Source organism: Brachycentrus maculatus, unplaced genomic scaffold (genome assembly GCF_059751285.1).
Source record: "Brachycentrus maculatus isolate JH-2025_06_01 unplaced genomic scaffold, ASM5975128v1 h1tg000077l, whole genome shotgun sequence".
NCBI lineage: Eukaryota > Metazoa > Arthropoda > Insecta > Trichoptera > Brachycentridae > Brachycentrus > Brachycentrus maculatus.
The window spans coordinates 1,019,765-1,044,284 of NW_028280831.1; the positions used below are offsets into that span (position 1 = coordinate 1,019,765).

Below are 24,520 nucleotides of genomic sequence, written 5' to 3' on the forward strand. Positions count from 1 at the left end.
CTGAGGAAAATTTGGCATAAACACATATGTCAAATACTTAAAAGTGGTAAGGTCAGGTAAGGTAAGGTAAGTCAGAATAATCGACGGGTTTGTATGAAGAGATGCATGTAGAAGAGACATTTGAGTATGTAAATAATTTTATTTATCCACATTTTAAATGCGTATTAAGTGGTTGTAGAGAACAGAATTGCTTGCTCTTTATATTTCATTATATTTAATTTTTTTATAATCGTTCATTTAAAAAAAATCCAAGAAAAATCCAAATCCAATCATGCTACCCTGCAAATATATTTTTCGAAATTTTCAAAGAATTTTTGCTTTTTTGCTATGCAGTTCACTAGTAAAATCTTATGAAAAATTCCTCAACACGATGATGGAGATATGAGATAAATGAAATTTAAGAGAAAATACTAAAATAAATCATATAGACCTACGAACATGTGAACAAGGAAGTGTAGGGTATTTTTATTTCCATGTTTTCTTTAACTAATCCTTCGTGATTTATGTTAAGTTTTCCTATTTATAACTTTGGTTTATATTTAAACGTATTCTAACATGCGTATTTATAGGAATTACAACCTCGTTTCATTTGGAGAATGTAAGAAGACCTAAATTTGACAAAATATGCTTATTACATATCAGAAATTTAGGATATCAACATTTTGTTCAAAAATGGTCCTTTTCATGTCTATTATTATCGTATCTTATCGTATTTATTGTAACAATAATAATCACTTTATTAAATTTAAATAGTCACATTTTCTAAATACACTTCCTCAATTGTAGGATAGTAACTAAAAAAGGTGTTAAATTTTTATATAAACGTATTATATTTATATATATATATATATATATATATATATATATATATATATATATATATATATACACACACACATAGACATATGAATGCATATACATGTATAGACGAGTGTAAAAGGTATAAGTTTAAATAAAACACATTTAAAAATAATAATAATAATAATAAATTTTATCACTCACAAACATAAACTATATATATTAAGTGTAAGTTCTCTCCAAGCATAAGAGCTTACTTAGTCTCTTTATTGGAGACAACCGCGTAACTAGTTTTAAGATTGTCAAACAAGAAATGTCTGGAAAATTAATCTAATTATTAAAAAAATTAACAATATTTAATGTTAAAAAATATTTTAATAAGGTAGTTAACCTAAAAATATAAAATAATTAAATATTGTAAAAGTGACGAATTCTTGTCTAAAGTTCTTTTTTTGTATTTTTCCTACACATTTTCTTTATTTAAATTTAGAACTCTGATAAGAATGTAGGACATCAATCAGCCAATCCCTGCGAAGTACAGGACCCGAGTATCTCGGACAGCGTCATCATGCCGCAGTCATCACGGGCGGCAGTGCAGTTAATCCTGGCGATATTAAGACTATAAATCAGGGCCGGATTAGGAGGCGGCTGCCTGCTGCATATTAATGCCTGCAGCCGTCCCTGCCCCACTCCGCCGTGTGACGTATGAAAGCGGGAAACGTCACTCCGAAAGCTAAACTTTTGTCACACGCGGTAGGCCAAGCGGAGCAAAATTGAGATAAATTTACATATTCCTGATTTATTAATAATCATAGTAAAATTTGGCAAAGGGAGTCAAATTTGTAATCATAATTCATATTTTTTTGTTCATTTTATGAAATTCTTGAATAAAAATACGAATTTTATAATCAACTGTTACATTTGTTCATAAAGTGGTTAAATTAAATTATAATTAATGTTTTACTTTATGAATACCATTTACTAAGTAAAACATTAATAAAAAATGGATTTAATAAGTAAAACATTAATTAAAAATGGAATCATTTTACTACAAAGTGACTGCCGAATCAATAAATGAAATTAAAGAATGACAATTTTATTTATATACAATTATATCACAGATATTCGCCTCCGTAGCGTATTGGTCAGCACGCTCGGCTACCGTACTTGAGGTCCCGGGTTCGATTCCCAGGGGGGTCAAATAAATATAAGTGATTTTTTCACTCTTATATTTATTCAATATTACCTTGGACTGGTACCGGAAGCGGAGGGCTGATCACCTTTTCTTCATGTGTTAACGATCGCGATAACACTGCGTTTATATGATGCAGTGCCCTATGCACCATTGGGGTGCGGATAAGGGTTTGAATAAATGAATGAATATCACAGATTTATGTTTTACTGTTACGTTGAAACGGCCTTGAGGTAGCGTTTTATAAAAAACGCGCTGTTAAAATTTTATATTTTATTGCTATTTGGTAGGTATTTATTATTTATATCCGTTATAAAACCAATGAAGATTTCAAGAAATAAGATGAATTGATATGAGCGAAAAAAAATTCTGTAAATAAGTAAAATGTCCTGCATGTTTAAAAATAATCTCATTTAATTTACGATTAAATAAATAATTTACTTCAGGAAGATGAGATATAACGAATGTAGGGGATACCTTGTTCATGAGTAACAATAACCCAATGTAACATTTAGCCTCCCATTTTTATAAAAAAAGGATTATTATTTTTTTATTAAAAATTCTTTTTGTCCAAGTTACATCCCAAAAATAACGTGAAATAAGCTTATGAAATTTTGTACAACCGCGTCTTGGTCAAAAATAACATGTCTCCAAAAATCTTCAATAGTTTCATAATACTTGTTATTGAAAATTATTGAATTGTTTTAATTGTAATTAATATAAGCGTCGTGTCAGGATAATATTTTTTCGACAATTATTAGGATAATGATAATAACCATAAATGCTTTAAAAAAAACCTGCATAAGACCGATCCTGACATACGGCACGGAAACAAGAGCCGACACCGCGAGAACAAAAAGTCTTCTTAGGATATCCGAAATGAAGACTCTACGACCCATTGCAGGCCTAACACTTCGCGACAGAGTAAGAAACTCAGATATAAGAAAAATCTGCGATGTTGAAGATGTTGTGCGATGGGGAAGAGAAAGAAGACGTTTCTGGAGAGAGTTTCATGTGAGAAGAGCGAGTTCAGATCGAGTGGTGAGGGTGGCAGCGGACAGCAGCATAGGCGGGATCAGATCCCCAGGAAGACCACCTAAACGATGGAAGGATAGCTGGTCTTCCACCTCCCAGGACCGACCCGAGAATGACAGGACCTAGTCCTAAAAGAAGAAGAAGAAGAAGAAGAAGCTTTAAAAAATGTCACTTCGGAACCCGGTCTCCCCTGTTACATAGAAGTGGTTTGAACATGTTTACAACTTAACCCATTTTACAACTTACTTTACCATAATGAAGGGTATAAAAAACACAACTAAAACTTGGTGCATAATGTTTCTTAATCTGACTTATCGGTTAAACACCAAAATACCTTTAAAAAACTTATAAATCAATATTTATAAATTTTTATTAGTGGACAAACATTTTTCAGTCGTAATTTCAACAACCGTCACGTATTTTAAGCCGAAACAACACGTACAAAAATAAAAATATCGATGTTTTATGGCCGAATCTGTCCGCGGAGAGCAGCGCTGAAAAGGGGTATGGGAAACTGCATATTCACACATTACGTAGATAGATAGTATCGTATACATCTGTTGGTTTAACTACTAGCTGCATTTTTCACACACGGGCGGCTCGTTCAATATTTAACAAAAAACGAGCGATAATTCCTGCAAACATTTTTGCAGCGGCGATGATTGATATCCTGAGCCCTTGTTTCAACAGCGCAGAGGCCTGTGTTTTATATTTTCATGGAAAAGTTTTAAACTTAACTGTAATAGTAAATGGCTGCTGTCGGCACGGGATTTAACTCACGTTCAATTTCACAGTTAATATTGTTGACTGCGAAGTTTTTATTTATTGTAATTTACAACATAAATACGTACAAATTACATATATTTTTTTTATAAATAATTAATATTGCCTCAATAGCCTTACATAATCATAACTACATAAAAATATAAATTGTAATTAATTTTTTTATAAAAAAAATTAACAACTTTATTTCATTACATTACACTGGTCGTTTGAAATGAAATAAAATTCATTAAGTGGTATTATATAAAATGTTTTTTTGTAAAAAATTAAAAATATAAAAATGAATAATCAACACGTCATTCCACAAAGTTAATGACGAATCAAAAAACAATTTAACGAAATTATAAAAAAAAATTGTTTGGTATTAAATAATTTTAATATTTTTTTTTTACATTCATTGAACGCAAAATTCTGTTGTACATATGTAATGTTTTCAATTTTTCTCATCATTGGTTGTATTTAAAAAAAACATATACATAATAATGAAGATTTCAAAATTAAACATCATAATTATACCGAAACGTCAGATTACAATTGTAACGGTGATATATTTGTATTTGATTTGTAAATGTAAGAATTCTGGCTCAAACGGGTCGTCTAAAGAATCAAAATATATGTATGTAATATCTTTATCTTTAAAATAAAACTTGTGAAAAATAATAAAAAAATTATCGTTAATAAAGGGGTCTTAATTTCTTTTCAATGTTTTTGTTTTTCATTTATCTCCGACATTTCGAATTCCATTGCCCTTGAAGATAAGAAATAAATTCCCCAAAATTCTCAGCCGAAACGTCTGATAAGACAAATATTTATCGAAATAACATCTCAAAATTGTCTTATTTAACTTAAAAATGGTTGTAACTATATTTGAATTTTTATTTGATTTTTTATTTAATTTAAGTATCCTTTTATTTAAAGTAAACCTTACGAAGTTACCTAACGAATTTTTAAATTTGGACATAATATTGTTTTTGCATACGTTCTACATCATCTACAAGCTTTTCTTCTTGTTTAGCGTCTACGTACGCCATTGCTTTGTTTGATGTGCAATTCACCGTATATGTACATGTATTTTACTGGTTGAAATAACGTTTATGACAATTCTGGGTCGTAAAACTGATAAAAGACTAATCAACAGATTGTAGACACAAGGAATCGTATGTCGTTATGATAACTGCTTTGTCAGTGCTCACAATTCTCTGCTGTTTATATTTCAGCGCAATTAGACTTTATTGTATTTGAGGATAATAAAGATATCACGACCTATGATAGATCATACAGAATTTTTGCCTTGTATTATTTCATTAAGCAGAACGCGTTACAATACAAGTTGGCGTACAGTAATACAATTCCAAATCCGAAGTAAAGTGCAGAATAGAGGCCGCTCGTACAGTTTTTAATGAGATGAAAAATATATTCTGTAACTACAGTCTCAATCTGAAGCTTCCGCAGAGAATGGTTAGGTGTTATGTCTAGTCAGTACTTCTCGTGGACCCTCAAAGTCAGCACTGTGAACCAAATAGAGGCATTCGAAATGTGGATACATCGTAGAATGCTACGCATTCCATGGACCGATATGGTCAGCAACGCAAAAGTGCTCCAAATATTAAAATCAGCGACACAGTTGCTGACTGATGTAAGGTCCGGAATATAGTAGAAGTGTCATATCTGGGGCATGTACTGAGAGGAGAGAATTACGAGCTTTTGCATCTAATCATAAAAGTCATTATTTAAAAAAAATCGATTAAGTAATATGTAAGTCTTCTTTCATGTTGACTTTTTAGGCTCCTTTGCAAAGACCATCTTCAGTTATTTCGAGATCATTTGATGAATACCTATGAAATAATCATTACTCGATGAATACCAAATATACATAAATCATACACAAACAAAGCTGTAATGCTACCCAAAACACAAAAAAAACTAAAATTTTAATGTAATGAAATGTAACAAAACAACTGAATGTTTAATCTACATCAGTAGAAATGTACATAGATGTAAATGGAAATTTACAGATAGGTTATGAGTAAAATTACAATATTTCATGAGGTTTAACAAATTATTTGAATTGTCGATGAATAAAATGATTTATATTTAATTACCATGTGAAAAAATCTATGTAAAATTATTACATTTGTAAAAAAAATCATCTGTGTTAATGACACCAACAAATAAAATCAAATTCAAAAAAGTAGAAAACAAAGATTAAGTTTGTTTTTTAAACTAAATTACTCATTTTTCAATTATTTTTCCTTTTAAACTTGATCATTTTTTAACGCAAGCCATAAATACCATTTTTCAAAAGAATATTTTAATTTTTAATATCTGACTTACGCTAGAGAGTATAATGTAAAATAATTATAATAAAATAAATATGTTATTTTTAGTTTTGGCACTACTATAATAACTAAACGTATTCCGAAACATAGTTTGAACCGGCGTTTTTTTATTCTTTGTAGATAAACTTAATGATATATTGTATAAACACAACCAGCCTGATATAACCACACACTAAAAACGCTATATACGTTGTTCGTAGGTGTGCAAGGTGTAATAATAATAATTACTTGTTTACTTAGTGATAACTCTTGCTTCGTCGTGTTAATCTACATTTTACATGTGTTACCACTTGATAACCACAATTTACGTGCTCGAAGCGACATTTATAGCTCTCATTATTATAATTAACCTTAAATACGGAACTACAGATCATTAGAAAACAAAGTTTATTCTACATAATCAAATGGGCAGTCAATACTCAAATATCGATTCAATACTGGTATTTTTTTTTCATTTTCTTTACACAAAATTTTCCAAACAAAAAACCACTCTAAACAAAAAGTATGTTTTATTTTTATTTTTTTAAAACCCTTATCCGCAACCCAATGGTGCATAGGGCACTGTGTCATATAAACGCAGTGTTATCTTGATCGTTTTTACACATGAAGGAAAGGTGATCAGCCCTCCGCTTCAGGTACCAGTCCATGGTAATGTTAAATAAATATGACAGTGAAAGAATCACTTATATTTATTTTACCCCCCTTGGGAATCGAACCCGGGACCTCCAGAACGGTAGCCGAGCGTGCTGACCATTACACTATGGAGGCGGACAAAATGTTTTAAAACATGTTTTATTACACCTGTAATTAATGCTCTAATATTTATTTAATATTACCCTTAACTAGTCTCTCAAGCGCAGGAGTGATCATCTTGCTTTCATGTAAGAAACGATCAAGATAACACTGCGTCAATACAATGCAGCACACTATGCACCATTGTAAACGGATAAGGGTAAGAAAAGCATAATTAATGCGATCATTCGGAAGCTCGCATTTATTTATTATTTAACTTATAAATATAACCCCGAACTTTAACTAAAAAAATGGCGATATAATAAAATATAAAAAACCAAAATACGAACAAATTAATCACATGAAAGTAAAGTAGTATTACCTTACTTATGTGGTAGAAATATATGCAGGAATCAAATTCGATTCCTGAATATATTTTTATAATAAGCCATAAAAACGTTTTCTTAAATTTTATCTTACCTCTTATGTCAACTCTTATATCAACTCATTAAATATATTTTTTTTATTTTTATGCCATATGAGCCTAAGCGGCTCTCCTATTCCACCTCAAGGTTTGGAATAAATAAATAAATTAGGCATAAATATAATAATTATCATAGCATTATATACATAACACAGCTTCTTTTATGATAAATTTCATGTTTATCTTATTTTTAAATGAAAGATATAAAGCTTTCTCGGAATATAACTATTTAAATTATTCTAGTATCTACTGTTTTTGAGAAATTGAGGCATGAATTTTAGATCAAAATTCGTAAGAAAAACATATCATCATTATATCCCATACAGGATAACGCCTTTTCTAGCAACAACTCCTATCACTGTCTTCCCGATAAAAATAAATATGTCTTCCACGACCCTAAAATCTCATCTCAAATACAATTAAATATCCCAAATACTCGAGTCTACTGGAAAAGTGTTGTTTGGTCCGATTCAATAACACTCAGTCCTTCTATCTGTATTTTTCGTAGGGGCGGAGCACCCTCCCCCCTTTCACACATCCCAGCGGGAGGTTTTTAATAACCTCACAATGGTCTAAACAAACACCCCTTTCTTCGCATGTTTGCATAGAGCATAGGGCATATTACAAATGTTTATGCTTATAAGTAGTATATGTGAACCTTGGACCAACGAAACTACGCGCATTATTTTCTTTAGATTAAATTTTTGTACTCCAATACTGGATTTAACCGCCAATGGTTGAATATTATTTAAAAAAATTATTTGTATCTACTCAAAATATTGTCACTAAAAAAACTCTAAATAAGTATAAAAAAAATAGAAAAATGATTTAAATCGGTATGAATCTCACCTAGTCAACATAAGTAACATAATTCGGTAGTCACTTCGTGGTAAAATTAAGGTTAATTTAAGTTCAACTCGGTAAATTACCGCTTTTTCTGAAAATGATGCAGAATACATCGAAAAAACGTGTCACAATAGATGTTAAGAATTAAAAGCTATTTACCAAGTGAAACATAAAATCAACGTGAATAAAAGTAACTGCTATAGTAATTTTATAATTTTTGTATTTAAGTAACTGAATTTTTTTCGGTTGCTGTTTTGGGATACCATTCGTAACTTTTTCTCGGTTTATATTTCTTTGAGTTTTCTTTGAGTGTCAAATCATTAGGAGATAGAAATATAGAATACGGATCTAAATTTATTCACTGATAAGGGTGATTATATAGCTTTAAATAAGCCAATCCAAACAGCGAATAAAATTACATATTTTAAATAAGCCGTTATTTGACCCTTTTTTATTCGATGTAACCTACTAATATTTATATACTTTAAATTAATGTTCAAATTTTCAATAGGCTTTCATATGCTTTGAATTTAGGTCACCAAAATATTGACTGGACTATTTATGATATAGTTAAAACGATAATTGTAACGACTTCCTTTTCCGGATCATTGATACGCGCTATTATTAGTCTAGTTTATGTGTTTATTTTGTGCCTATTTAGGGAAAGTGTTATCCGTTATATAATGTGGAACATGAGTTACTAATTATCATACTCCACTTATATTAAATACAGCAAAATGTAACATAATTCCGAGAATTTTAATTTATCAATAAATCTAAAATATTTTGACACGTTGTTTGTTTTAAGCGAAATAACCGACAATAACTGGTAACAAACGCAATGTGGATAACAAGTTCTACCGAATAGATTTTGAATTGAATTTTGTGATAGGTTGGAAAAAAAATATCAACAGGATTTGCGGTGAAACGCGTAAAAAATAAACTGATGAAATATGTTTATTTATATTATTTATTGATTTGGCATTAACTTCGTGTTGATTATTTAAAATTAAATACTTGTATTAAACCACTAATTGAATTTCGTTTCACATGACTAGTTTTTATAATCGCTTTTCGATGAAAACATTTGTAGTTTTCAAAACCAGTCGTCTGAAATAAAACTCAATTAGTGGTCTAATACAAATATGTATTAAAGTTTTAATGATAAGTTTATTTATGCTTAATGATATTTAATTTAGTTCCTCGAATACTGCTTAGCCATTTTATTTAACATGTCAAAAGAATCTATTTGATATTAGTTGAAAATCGCGTTCGTACGTTGATTTAGATGTTTAAAGTGTGTATATAATCGTAAATAACGACGATGAAATAAATTGGCAATTGAATTTACGCCTAGATGTTCGCAATCTCGCCAGCACTCCGTCACTCCTAAATTACCTCGTGGCGAATCTCAATGATACGCGAATCAAAACTAAATCAAACAAGATTTTCCTACCGCGTTATTTATGTTCCGTATCGCCGCCGCATCAATGTAATCCCTAAGTATAAGCATAACACGGTTTATATTTGTGTGAAACAACCTACTGGGCTTAATCTTATATGGATTTAATGAGGGTATAACATTTACGCACCCGTAGTATAATAAGGCAATAAAGTTGTCATTTGGCGCACCGGACGCGTGTACTGCCCTAATGTTATTTCCTAACTTAGTACCGTGAATAAAAGTTGTTTTTATATCTCATTTAGGGGCTATTCCAGGGGCGGCGGCATTTTATTTCAACCGAATGGGCCTATTCTAATATGCATAAAACATTATTACCTACCTACCTCCTCGTTAATGTAAGTTTTACTCTTTACTGTTCGTGGAAGGTACGAGTATTAAACTTATTATTTCTATCATCTGTCTTTGTGCATTTGGTACTGCATTTATTAGTTACATTTTCGTTTTAATTACATAATTTGAAATACTTATTGATGTACTTATTAATTGCTAAGTAATAATTGACGCATTTTAAATCTATCAATTGAACACAAAAATACTCAGAAAATAAATTATAACATAATATTACTGAATAATGGATTGGTTGAAAATATCGCCATTTTTTCGAGAAAATAATATGTTTTATTGTTAGCATCTGTGACGTAGTAGTCAGTGTACTTAACGTAACCCTGGTTCGATTCCCAGGGACGTCAAAATAAATATGAGTGAATATTCATTCAAATGTTTATTAAATATTAAACTGGACTGATACCTGCAACGATGGTGATCTTTCCTTCATGTATTTAACGATCGAGATAATACTGCTTATAAACAATGGAGTGCCATTTGCACCATAACATGTGGATGAGGGCTGGTAAAATCTTAGAACTATTGTGTAAAAACAATAAACTTCATTAACATAAGAAATTGCTTGTTGTGACACGTGTTTCGATGCATTCCGCATATTTTTAATAAATAGTGGTATTTACCGAGTATAAATAAAAATTGGTTAGATTTTACTACAAAGTGACTGCCGAATCAATTAATGAAAAGTTTTTTTTTACACTTTAAATTTTGTTTTTCCCAGAACAAGGATTATTTATGAACGTTTTATATATCGGTTCATAGGGATTTATCGCGTACTTCCATGGCGCTGTTCACACGATACGATGCACATTTACAAATCAGTAGACGAATGACCGATGAGAGAATTCGTGACGTGTGAACGCGCCATCCCGATAATCCAATTACACGCTCGCATACAGGAAATGGTCGCGTGCCGGACGCGGCAGGACGCGGATTCCAGACTCTAAAATGTTCCGTGAAATCACTTTCAAATTTGTAAAAAAAAAATCTAAATTATAATACTAAACGGGGAACACAACTTTGTTTTTCTTTTTTTTTCTCACGACTTAAAAACGACTCCAAAATCAACATAAAAATTTAAAAAGTCAACTATTTATATGATTTTTGTGGGACCTCCAATCATTGATTTTTTACATATTTAATCTCAAATCATACTTAGTATTTTACGGGTCTTTAAAATAAGTAAATCCTGGCTCATTCAATAACAATAATTTAATAAAAATCATAAAATGGGTACCATTAATTTGTACAACAGTATACAAAATAACTTAAAACAATACAATACACAAAAACACTCTTAATTCCAGCGCAAATTTATAAAATTGATTCCATTTCATGGGAGGTATACAGTTGTTTTTTGGGAAACTGTTTTATGTTACGCGTAATAAAAGAGAGTTGATAGATAGAACGAAATATAAAGCTATTTGTCATAATAGAACCATATTTGTCATATCTCACAGAGGTCTTCCGAAGTTCCAGGGCTCCGCGGAGTACCATTTGAGAATCGCCACCATTAAGACATCAAATTATATTATATGTATATTAAGTTTGTACGAACAGAATAAGCTAATTTCGTTGAAATTATGAAAATTATTTTCTCTTCCATTCGCTTATTTCAGAACCTATTTAATTTTATCGATCATTATTATTATAAACGCCCACAGATCGGTGCACGATAGTTTGGCCGCAAATAATCCGATTCATCCCGCTGTGATATTACACTGCACGCTGCATCACATGACCGAACGTTTATTGGACAATAATGGTAATTCCGTGTAAATATGGCGCTCTAATCGTATTCATGAATTCCGCGGTGTATCGGATCTGGCCGCAACCTAATATCACTTAATATTTATAGAAAATTCAAGCCAATCACGCGTTGGACATTAGTATAAAAATAAAAATTAACTATTCAAATGAATGATTTTCTGAAACCGGTAGTCACAAATAAAAATTTAAAGAAGTGGTATTACACAAAGTAAACAATGGATGGTACAGAGAGTGTTTTTTTTTAATATTAAAGTTAAAAAAAATAACTTAATGTAAATTAAAAATAATACTGAATGAAACCGCAACTTTATAATTTTTCCACATAAATTTTATTTGGTTTCGATCAGTCTGATGATGTCGGGTACGATGAAATCCGGTCACTGGTCAAATAAAATTTATTTGGAAAAACTACATACTTAGTCATTATTTTATTATATAAAAAGCAATGCCACCATGAAATATCAGTACAAAACCACATATAAAATGTAATTAAAATATAGTTTATCTAATAATTATTTAAAAAGAGATAAGTTACCCGTTATATTATATAATAAGTACATGGTATATTTATTTTTTACGAGCTTTACCACGTATTGCTGTGGCTCAATCTGGTTAAAAAAAACATTTCTAATAAGTCTTATTTTACAACGTTTGTGAATCAGTTAAGAATCAATATTAAAAATCTATGAAACAACAATGGCATTGAAAACCCTAAAAAGGCCAAGTTCTAATTTTAAGTGACAGAAGCCATGAGCAATGTTAAGTATTACGGAATTTTCTGTTACGTTAAACAGATGGCGCTGCCATTAAAATAAAATATGCTGTTTTTCATAAGGTGCATGTTTTTTACCAGTCAAATATTAAATATGTTTAAAAAACCTTTAATAACTTAATAATTAAAATTTCATTTAAAAATATTTTTTATGTAAAGCTACTTTTTATAAAAAGAAATCTTTAACATCAGAATAACATTAAAAAAAACTAAACCAGTAAATTAAATTCAGCACTTTTTCAAAACCTACCCTTACAGAAATCACGGCACAACAAAGGAATGAAAATCGTATCAGAAAATCATAAGTGCGAAGAGGTCGTCCGCCGGGGGAGTCGGGGTGTAGCGTTATTTGGAGGGAAGTCAAAGTATATGAGAATGTCGGGACCAATCACAGGGGTCGTTTATCTTCATTCCGGCGCCGCAATTAGACGGGTCGTTGGCTGCAATAGGGCGGGGGCGGCCGCCGCCTCAGATGAATCGCTGCAATAATACGATGGGAAAATGACAGCTCTAGCGGGGGGTATTTGGATTGTTTCGCAGTACGATTTCAATTATTATGCAGACGCGGCGGAGCGATATTAACGGCTCCGGCGGTTAATCATGTGTAACAACAGGTTATACTATGATATATCAAAAATCCAACGTTTTCATATCGTGAGTATACTGAGAAAATTTACCGATTCAAGAAGACGTCCAAATGATATCGCTCACTCCTTTCAAGAACGTCATAAATAAAAAATCGACAATGATAATTTGAAATCGTAAACTTTTATGAGTAACGTAATTGTAAAAATCCTTCAAATTTATCAATTAACTGACTACGCTACAATATATTATATCTAAATATCACAGTAAAATAAATATTTCATGTATCGCTCACTCCTTTCAAGAACGTCATAAATCAAAAATCGTCAATTTTCAGTTGTGCATGTTTTCGGAATGCCCAGAAAATGTACTATATCCCAGCAAAAGAGACATATTTTTAACTCAATATTTACCCGCTATAGAGCAGAAAATGTTGTTTTTGCATTTTGAAGAAATGGTATGGTTTAATTATTTTTTTTAAATATACTAAATATTTTTCAAATGGAGAAAAAACATTCAGGTTTTACCTCAAAAGAACTGTTGCACAGTAAAAAGTTCAATAAGTGGCTTGATATTTATTTTTAATACATTGTGTTATATTTTTAAACTTTAAAAACATTCTCCTGCAAAATAAAGTTTTTTGATTTATGACGTTCTTGAAAGGAGTGAGCGATAAGACGACTTATTTATTTATTTAAACATCATGTACAGAAAATAAATTAATACATTGGCGGGCTTATTGCTAAAAAGCAATATTTTCTTATGAAATAAAAACAGACTAGTGATATTGATCAAAACGTTTGATACCGTATATAGCTGTTTGCAATCAAAGGGTAGATAGTATTTGAATATAAAAAAACCTAAATTACAAATTGATGATAATAAGGAAGGCAAAGGATAAAAGGAGTTTAGGGAAGGAGGTAAAGGGAAAAACTAAGGGAGGTACACTTTGCATGATCGATTATTTCAAATACATGAAAATGGTCAGGACAGGAGTCGGAATAATCCGCGTGTGTGTATGAGGAGATGCATAAGTGTGTAAGAGGTGAAGATTTTTGAAAATACAGATTAATGTGGCGTTCCGTTCTCTCTACCTACCTTTGCGGAAAACAGTAAGATGATTAGTCAATTTGTTAGTTTTTTTGTATGAAATTTAAAAATAAGGAACAAAGTCATAAAATTCGCAATTTTTTAACGACTGAAATGAGATTAAATTGGTTACTTTTCGCGGTAAACGATATTTCAATACACTTTACTAAGTTGCATTTAATGCGATTTTGAATAATAAACAAAGTTTAATTTATGATAGAAAATATACTTGAATAGTGTAGGTATAACAATAATTTATTTTTCTCATTGTTCCAGGTATGGTTCAAAAACCGCCGCGCGAAATGGAGGAAACGGGAAAGAAATGCAATGAATGCGGCCGCAGCAGCCGCTGCCGACTTCAAGAACGGTTTCGGTTCCCAATTCAACGGCCTGATGCAAACCTTCCCCGACACGGACTCGCTATACTCCTCCTACCCTTACAACAACTGGGCCGCCAAGGTACCGAGCCCCTTAGGAACCAAGTCGTTCCCCTGGCCCGTGAATCCGTTGGGCTCTGTAGTACCAGGGAATCATCACCAAGGTTCGGTGAACTGTTTTAACGCGGCGTCTTCAGTGTCTAGTATGGGGACAGGGTCTATGGGGATGAGCGGCGCCGGTGGGGGCGGCGCGCCGCCTTGTCCGTACACAGCCCCGCCCAACCCGTATTCCATGTACCACCACCGTGGGCCGGAGCCCTGCGCGGCCATGTCGTCCAGCATCGCCAGCCTGCGGCTCAAGGCCAAGCAGCACAGCTCCGGGTTCGTGTACTCGGCCGGGAGCCCGGCCGTGTCCCGCGCCGGGTCGGCCGGCCTGTCGGCGTGCCAGTACGCGGGCGTGGCGGCCGACCGCGCCGTCTGAGAGCCCCCCGGGGGCCGCGTGGGCCCCGGCAGCCCCCTGCCCCCCCTGGACCACCACGACCCCCGAGATCCGCAAGACCCCCACGATTCTAGAGACCAGCACGACCCTTGAGTCCGTATCCACCACCCCCTTTACAATCTTCTTAGTTCGGAAAAAAAAACAAATTGATTCACAACATTTTGAGTGTGTCCAAATACTTGTTCACAAATCTGGATTATTCTAATTAGGAGTTATTTTTAACATTATTTTTTGACATCTAAACATAGATGAAGATAAATTACTATATAATTGTCATTAAATGAAAGTTAAAACAAACAACGTTTTGAGCGGGTCATATGGATTCTGGGAATTTACCCTGTAAATGTCCAGACTTCCATTTTCTTTCTTCTTCATCTATGTTGAGATGTCATAAAAGGATGTAATAAAACTCATTCACTTATTTATAGATTTGACGTTTAATTTGTTAAACTCATTTTTAATTTATATATTTAATATTAAAATCAAGCACTGAGCGCACTAAATGGCGTTTTATTATTAAAAACACATAACAAATAAAATTTGTAATAATTGTTTCGCCTTGATATGGCATTTTTAAACTACTGTGTAATAAAACAGTAGTTTGAAAATACCATAACAAGGCGAAAATAATGTTATGGTTTTATTTCTTTTGTGTTTTTAATATAAAAAACAATTAAGTAGACTAAAAATCAGTGTTTTAGTTTTATATTTAATATATAAATTGATTCAATCTGAAAATTCAAAATGTTTTTAAATTTTCCGATGACAGGTTAGGATTATTTGAACTGAGCGCCGATGATACCGTTTAACAAATTAGGAAACTAACGACAATCCAATTTTCCGACAATTTATTGATTTCAGTAGTTTTCTTTTTCCTCGGTACGTATCTTTATTTTTTCGATTAAAATATTGTTTACTTACGTATGCCACTAATAATGATCTCTGAATAAAGCAAATTCGCAAGTAGGTACGTATTTATGTTTCGTACCCATTCTAAATATAAAAAATAAACCGGCACTTCGTTAAAATAAGTTTTATCAGTGTTTGATGATTCCCCGGTTTTCCGTACAATAATAAAAAAGTATTGTTTATATTAAGACAAAATAACGGTGCAATTATTAGTTAAATGTTGTTATATTGTGTAATTATTATTGATTTTATTCCTAAAAACGAGTTGTACTGGTTACTACATAATGTAAGAATAAGTCGTGTAAATATTATTTTATATTTTACATGGTTTAATGAAATTATAGGTTAGTAACTATTTTTTTATATCACTAAGTTGTTATCTAACTAAAACATACGCTAATAATTGCAAATTAGTTATAATTTTTTAACATAGAATTGTGATTACTTGTAAAAAATGATATGTATAAGTTTAATAAGAAAATTATTATTGATAAATTCTATAGTTAAGAGTTTTACAAAGGATTCATGTTGTTACCATTACTTCGGAGTAATTCTTATTCTGAATTAAAGTACCTTAATATCCAAAGATTAATTCTAAAATGTAAATAATATTTATTTACAGAAACAACAGTATTTATACTTCATTTTCGATAATTTATTTTATCTTAATATATTTACTTACACAAGTTATTATTTAATTTACTTTATATTCAAATGCATTTTACAAAAAATGAAAGACATATTAGTTTTTTTCTTGAGTTTATTTATTTATTTTAAAAAAATACTTAATTATTAATTAATATTGCAATGAAAAATCCCCGAGCATCTGAATGCTTCATTGATTTGTTATGTCATGAGGTGAATTTAAAAAAAAAGAAAGCAAATGTCGAGTACTCGGCTGTCCAAACTTAAAACACAGTAAGGGACATTTTTTTGTTGTACGTTTTTTTAAAAATATTTTTGGACTAAGTAGAATCTACTTAGTCTAAAAATGCAAAAAACGTACTACAAAAAAATGTCCCTTACTGTGTTTTGAGTTTGGACAGCCGTACTGTTTTGCATACTTACATTTTTTTAAAGATTATAAATATCGAGTGAAATGCTGATTTTGAATGAAATAGTCACTAAATGCTAATCATGTAGTATTTAGCGTAAATTTTCTTATCGGCGCTTATAAATTATCCAAAATTATTTTTATTTTAAAGATTCTTTAATTTACTAAATTACGTACTGGCACATTTTAATATAAAAATAAAACATTTGTATAAGACATAGTTTCAATAAACTATAGATGTTCTCTTCAACAGGCGAAAGCACAAAATATTGTATTGTAACAAGTGTTTTATTTTTATAATGTATTAGAATCTTCATATTATTCCACGTTAATGCCAAATCATCAAATAATTCTGGTACGTATGTATCACTCTACAAGTTACTAAACTTATTTTATATTTATATAATTTTTATAAACGTTTCTGAGATGAAAAAATATATCAACAAATTTAACTTAAACAAAGGAAGTTTTTTAACAATTGTCATTCATTATAAAGCAGCATTAATAATTCATGTATTTGTCATATTTCACAGTTATTACACGCATTTTTCTTACACAAACTTATATTTTAATATTCAAATTAATAATTTATTTTCCACGAAGGGTTGTGTTAAAGTACGTTTATTTTGCGTTTACATTATTCAACGGTTTTAAAATACAATAAAATAATTCGTTCAAATACTATTTGAATTTAATTTAATTACCTTTTTGCGAAATGAGATTATTTATATATTGATCAATGTTTTCTGACCAAACATTGATAAATAACGATTTCATCTGAGTAGAATACTCTCTAGATTTTTTCATTTATAAATTATGAAAATAAAATTAATTTAAGTTGATTTTTTATTCAATTATGCACCAAATTAAAATTAATTGAAACAAAGTATCACATTGTAAATATTATAATTATAATGACTTTTCAATAATAGGTTGTACGTATTTGATAGGATTTATTAATGATAATAAAATATGAATTTATTGTTAATTAAGACCACATAATGTTTAATAAAAACCTCATTCTTTGCATATCGTTTGTAACTCCATCGAATCGTCTAGTCACAATAAAACCAAACATAATCAAACAAAACGCTTTTATTTTTATTCCCATTTCACAAATAAATATTGCAATTTTTTAATTAAACACAGATACTTAAGAAAGTAGGGGGTGATAATAAATAAATGTGATTAAATACTTTAATATTTATGACTGGTCCCTGGCGCAGAAGTAATCACCTTGCCTTCATGTAAGTATCGATCAATATGACACGTCAATACTTTGCAGTGCCCTTTGCACCATTGGGTGTGGAAAAGGGTTAGAAGAAGAGTAAAGAAAATGGATATGACTATTGAAACAAATGTTTTCCATTGTCCTCTTGGCGATGGATCCTACAATAAAAACGGTAGTTTAACATGTCAATATAAATATGTAAGAAGTTGATAACACTAACTTTGAATTAGTAATAATGCACTGGTGATTAAGCCCCTTGCTTTATCTAATTTATAATCAAATTTAAGCCAAATCGGAGCGATGCCCTATGCACCATCTGGGTACGAATAGGGATCATGTAAAAGAAGGTAGTATATCACCAAAGTGAGTTAAATTTTGAGCGCCTTGAGGTAAAATATTACGAAAATGGCGTTCTATAAATTATTATAATTTTCACCTGAGAGATTTTTCTCATATTTATCAACTTACATTACGTACGTACAGTAAAACTCCAATATAACGAACTAATTTTAGGGAGGCGTGTCAGTCAAAGCCAAACATCCGTTTTATAAAAATAGGTTTTAAAAAAAAAGAAAATGTGAACACTGTATTTAGATATAAATAAACAATACAAAACACAAATGAAAATTACTGTCTTCGAACACCCGTCGTGAAGTGACGTTGCTGTTTGTTATCGACGCGCTTGCTTTCGGTAATCCTGCTTTGGAAAAAGAATCAAGTTTTGTTTGCACTTAAGAAGTTTGTTTTATTTTTGTTTCGTTATTTACTCCCTAAAATTAGTTAAATGCGTAAATATATTAAAGTTTGTTATCTGACGAATAGTCAATAAATGTTATAAGATGATCAAGAAACACCCTTGAGGGCGCTTCTTGATCATCCTATAACTGAGCCTTAATCAAACTTGCCTCTTTTACAAGGCATTAGGTTCGCACTGCCGAGGACGACCACTGCTGACAATCCGTCGGCAGTTCTCGTCTGAACTTCGTGACGCGGACCTGACTTGGGAAGATGCAAGGGAGCTGGCAGCCGACAGAAAAGCCGAAAAAGACTTTGTGGACTCCACATGCTTCATATATAGGGAGCGGATATGGTAAAAGAAGGAGAAAAAGATATCCGTAGTTTGTGAAAAAGAGGTCCGTTATATCGAGGTTTTACTGTACGCCTTTTTCCATTCAAGAATCTTGAATCGTATTTGAATGAGATATACACACAAACAGACCTAAATACGCCGAGCCTGAGAAACGCGCTATTGAAGCGACAATCAACTGTAGAAAATATTAAGAATGATGGATGACTGTTGACAAGACGGTTATACGGCGGATAAATAAAGCAACGAACTGCTGTTTTCCCGCCGAAAATTTCAACTGTTTTATTCTACTCTCGCGTTAAAAAATACCCCCCCCAAAAATAGAAAGATTTTCTTTTAAAACTCATAATAAAACTTATAGCGCGTCGCTCAGAATACTGTAGTTACGGACCACTGACGCCACCTCTTGACGATTTTCATCCCTACAGAGGCGTGACGTCACAAGATGCAATTTTTCATATATCATCATTATCTCCGACTAAAGCTGACAACAGGGCTTTATATTGGGAAACTGAACCTCACGGGATATTGATGACTTTTTAATGGGTCAGAAAATTGTTTCGTATGCTTGGATATTTTCTTTGAATAAAACTTTTAATGAATCAAACTTAGGCATACGTACAAATATAAAACATGCTTGGTACAGTTATAAAATATTTTCGAATCTTATTTATGACTGTATTTCTTCCATAAATTACCTCAAAAAAATTCTTGTAAAATATTAATTTTTATAAACTTAACTGAATAATAAAAATGGCCTTCGTAATGTAGCGATAATAGCAATAGAATGACGAAGAAAATTACTTTTATTCAATAAAATAAATAATAAAACCCTTATCTGCACCCCAATGGTGCATAGGGCACTGCGTCATATAAATGCAGTGTTATCTTTATCGTTTTACACGTGAAGGAAAGGTGATCAGCCCTCCGCTTCAGGTACCAGTCTAGGGTAATATTGAATAAATATTACAGTGAAAAAATCACTTATATTTATTTTACCACCCTTACGAATCGAACCCGGGACCTCCAGAACAGTAACCGAGCATGCTGACCATTACACTACGGAGGCGGACATTAAGAATAATAATTAAATAAAACTAATTAAAAAACATCTACAATAAGGACACTCGAGGTAGCATACCGGTATACGTATAAGCTCGTTAATGAGTACAACTCCGTTGGGGCTAATTTAAATGTATATTAATATTTATCATAATAAATTTATATATTACTTATATAAAATCAAGAAAATATATTTCTATACAACAGCTGCTTTGATTTGTAAAATTCAATTAAGAAATAAATAAATAGTTTAAAAAAAATAATTTGTAAAACTTTAAACAGCTCTTCCAAATAATTATTTCAGTGATGATTTAGTTTTTGTACAATCAGAAAATACAACATTTTGAGTGTGTCCAAATATATTTTTTTTAAATCTCACAAATCTGGATTATCTCCAATTAAAGGGGTTATTTTAGTATGATTCGATATAATCCACATTTGTAAATATGTATTTGAGAAAACTTAAAATGTTCTAAATCAATTAACTGGTCAAATTATGAGCTAAATTAATAAAATGAAAATGAAAGAGTTTCTCCTCAATGAAAAATCTTACTTCATCTCACCATAGATGTCTCTAGTGAAATTCTAGTGATTCAAGCACTATGATTCGAATTTGAACAATATATGTATATAGAAGTTCCAAGAATCTAGAATAGTATGGTTGTCAATCATGGGTGAAATTGGTGAATCTTACACGTGTGAAAAGTGATCACTTAAACCACCATATGATGGTCGTAAGCCCCGTTAATGCTCAGACTTCCATATTCTTCTTCATTTAACTTGAGATGTCAAAAAAATACAATCAGAGTTAATTTACACGTCTGCCAACCGTAATCTATCCCAATTCTAATGACGCAATCGGTGGTCAAAGTACTGTTTTAAAAGTTGATAGATTAGCTCCACGTATAAAGTATTAGAAGTATACACGTTAGTATATTAGGTATACAACGTTCACATGCATAAAGTACAAATTTGGCTTGTTGTCCAGCCTACAGAAGCAGCCTTATAAATACCGTGTACGGAGGCAGAATACAGAGAGAGGGGTGGGGGTAGCAGACATGATTGCATTACATCATGAGCTGACAGGGTGGGAAGCAGGAAGACTGATGTTCGGTTGCCAGGCAACCCCGCCGTACGTACTTCGGTCATCTTTCAAGGGCCTATGAGTACGTAGATACGAAGGGTGTTTTAACGTGGAACTGCGCAATAGATTACCCGGGTAGGAAGGTTAAGATAATTTAGTTATAAATATATTTTATTGGGATTATTTTTTTAATTTTTAAGGGCCTATGAGTACGTAGATAGGAAGGGTATTTTAACGTGGAACTGCGCAATAGATTACCCGGGTAGGAAGGTTAAGATAATTTAGTTATAAATATATTTTATTGGGATTATTTATTTAATTTTTAAGGGCCTATGAGTACGTAGATAGGAAGGGTATTTTAACGTGGAACTGCGCAATAGATTACCCGGGTTGGGAAGTTAAGATAATTTAGTTATAATTATATATTAATTTGAGATAATTTATATATTTTTTGACATCTCAACAAAGATGAAGGAGAATATGAAAGTCCGTTAATGCCCAGACTTCCATATTCAGAATTTGAAAATTGCGAGTTTTCCCTTAATATAAATACCTATCATAGCTAGGTATCACTCAGAGGGGTAACATAAAGTGAAAGTTTTGACATCTCTACATAGACGAAGAAGAATATGGAAGTCTGGGCATTTACGGGGCTTACGACCCTCATAGGTTGGTTTAAGTGATTACTTTACACACGTGTAACATTCAATAATTATATATATATATATATATATATATATATATATATATATATATATATATATATATATATATATATATATATATATATATATATATATATATATATATATATATATATATATATGTATATATATATATATATATATAAATATATATATATATATATATATAAAAATATATATATATATATATATATATATATATATATATATATATATATATATATATATATATATATATAAAATCCAATTTTCAAGAATCAATAGAATTTTCACTAGTGATATCTATTGGTGAGACGAAGAAGTTTTTTTATTGAGCAGAAACTCTTATATTTGTATGTGAGGTCTGAATCCTAGATTATAATCACATACATGAGAAACGCCAGAAAATATCTAGTGAGACAATTTAGTTATAAAAATCATGATATTCACCGCTTCTACATTTGTGTATCTCTTTATACATGCTAGCCGATTATGTATTTCGACTACTAATTCAAGTCAGGAGTCGATAATCGAATAATCGACGGGTATCTACGAGTATACCAGTAGTTAGACACTTTCAAGTGCTTGAAATACTTCATCATACTACGTTCCGTTCTTCCTCTGCTTCTATTACTAACCACATTCGCCTCATGTTTTACTATTCTTTACTCATTTGATTCACATTCCCAAACCATCTCAACACATCATTCTTCATTTAATCGATTGTGATTATCCTTAGCCTTACATTATTTCCTTATATCAGCATTTGAACATCATCATACAAAGTTTTCCGCACCTTCGTCTGAGAGAACGCATTTTAACTGCATTCAGTGTTCTTCTATCCTTTTTTAGCCAACTTCATGATTACTCCATACATTAGCTTTGGAACCAAGACTCCATTTAGCTTAATGAACGTAATTTAACTAACCAGTTTCATCTCACCAATAGGTGTCTCAAGTGAAATTCTAGTGATTCAAGCACAATGTTTCGAAATTGGATCATATATATAGAACTTCCAAGAATAGGTTGTTAGTCATGGGTAGAATTGATGAATGTTACATGTTACACGTGTGTAAAGTGATCACTTAAACCAGCGTATGACGGTTGTAAGGCTTCCATATTTTTCTTCGGCTATGTTGAGATGTCAAAAAATAATACAATGTACTTAAAATGAAAGTCAAGTGAACAGTCTTATATTTTATATCCCAGTCCAGGATAATCTCCGGTCAGTCATGGCAGTCAAGTGTTGTAGTGATAATAGTCCATTTGATGTTATTACTTACCTTAAAAAATGATGGATAAAATTCAACAAAAATTCCAGTCATCAGAAAACCTGCTTTACATAAAGTCTCTTATTTTACGCCGTCCTAAACTCCAGTTTAGTGCGCTATTTCACAAAAAGATCCTCGAAATGTAATATTTTGCTCTCCACCGTCGGTAATGAATTTTAGGAATAAACATTTTAATAGAAGGAGAGAGAAAACTAGACAAAGAATAAATTAGTCTCTCGTATTAGAGAGCTTTCGCAAATACCGTAGATATTTGTACCGAGAGAAAAGCACTGCCATCTACCGTAATCAAATCACAATAAAAGCGCGCCATGTCAATATTTACGCGCTCTTTTTTCCCGCGCTATCCTCTATGGTCGTAAAAAAGGAGATGAGGGTTTAAATTTAAATGAAAAAGACCGAAGCGAAACGCAAATTTGCCATATGAAAACGAAGACTCCGGGAAAAGCGCGCGAATGAATTTAATAATGGCGGATCGAGGATTTCGGGTTTTAAACTCTGAGCACACTCATTCGGGAATATTTATTGCTATTGGAGAGCTTATTGAATCATTTAGAGAAAATTATTTGACTTAAAAGGAAAAAAAAACACTCAACGTTTTTTTAGCGTATTTTCGAAGATTATTCAAATATGGTAATATGTACATCGTTATACTCCATTTACGATTATTTGCAAATAAATTTATTTCGAATATGTTAATATTTTTAAAATTATTTTGAAACCTTTTTGAGCATCTAGATAGTGCATATGGCACTGTATCGATTGAACTGGTGTTACATTCATCAGATTCTTGCATGTTGAGTGGAATACAAATGACGGAAGTGAAAGAGCACAGGGTGAAGGACATGACTGTTATACGGAAAAGGAAATAGTAGAGGAAAAGCAGAATATAAACAATGGATAGAGTAGCCGGATACTAGTACAACACTAAATTGAGTAACTTTAACACTACTTATACGCGCCAGGTAAAATTACTAATATTTTGAAGTATTTATTTTATTTCACCAGTGACC

The 24,520-nt window shown here is 31.5% G+C and overlaps 1 protein-coding gene across 1 annotated transcript in view; it reads left to right on the forward strand.

Annotated features, from left to right (window-relative positions):
- Ptx1 (pituitary homeobox homolog Ptx1) overlaps positions 1 to 15,254 on the forward strand; it is an 82,524-nt gene extending 67,270 nt beyond the window's left edge. The window contains exon 5 of the mRNA XM_088257243.1: positions 14,509 to 15,254. Coding sequence (XP_088113369.1) covers positions 14,509 to 15,090 — 582 coding nt within the window. The 3' untranslated portion in view covers positions 15,091 to 15,254. The remainder of the gene's footprint in view (positions 1 to 14,508) is intronic.
- The last annotated feature ends 9,266 nt before the right edge of the window (positions 15,255 to 24,520 follow it).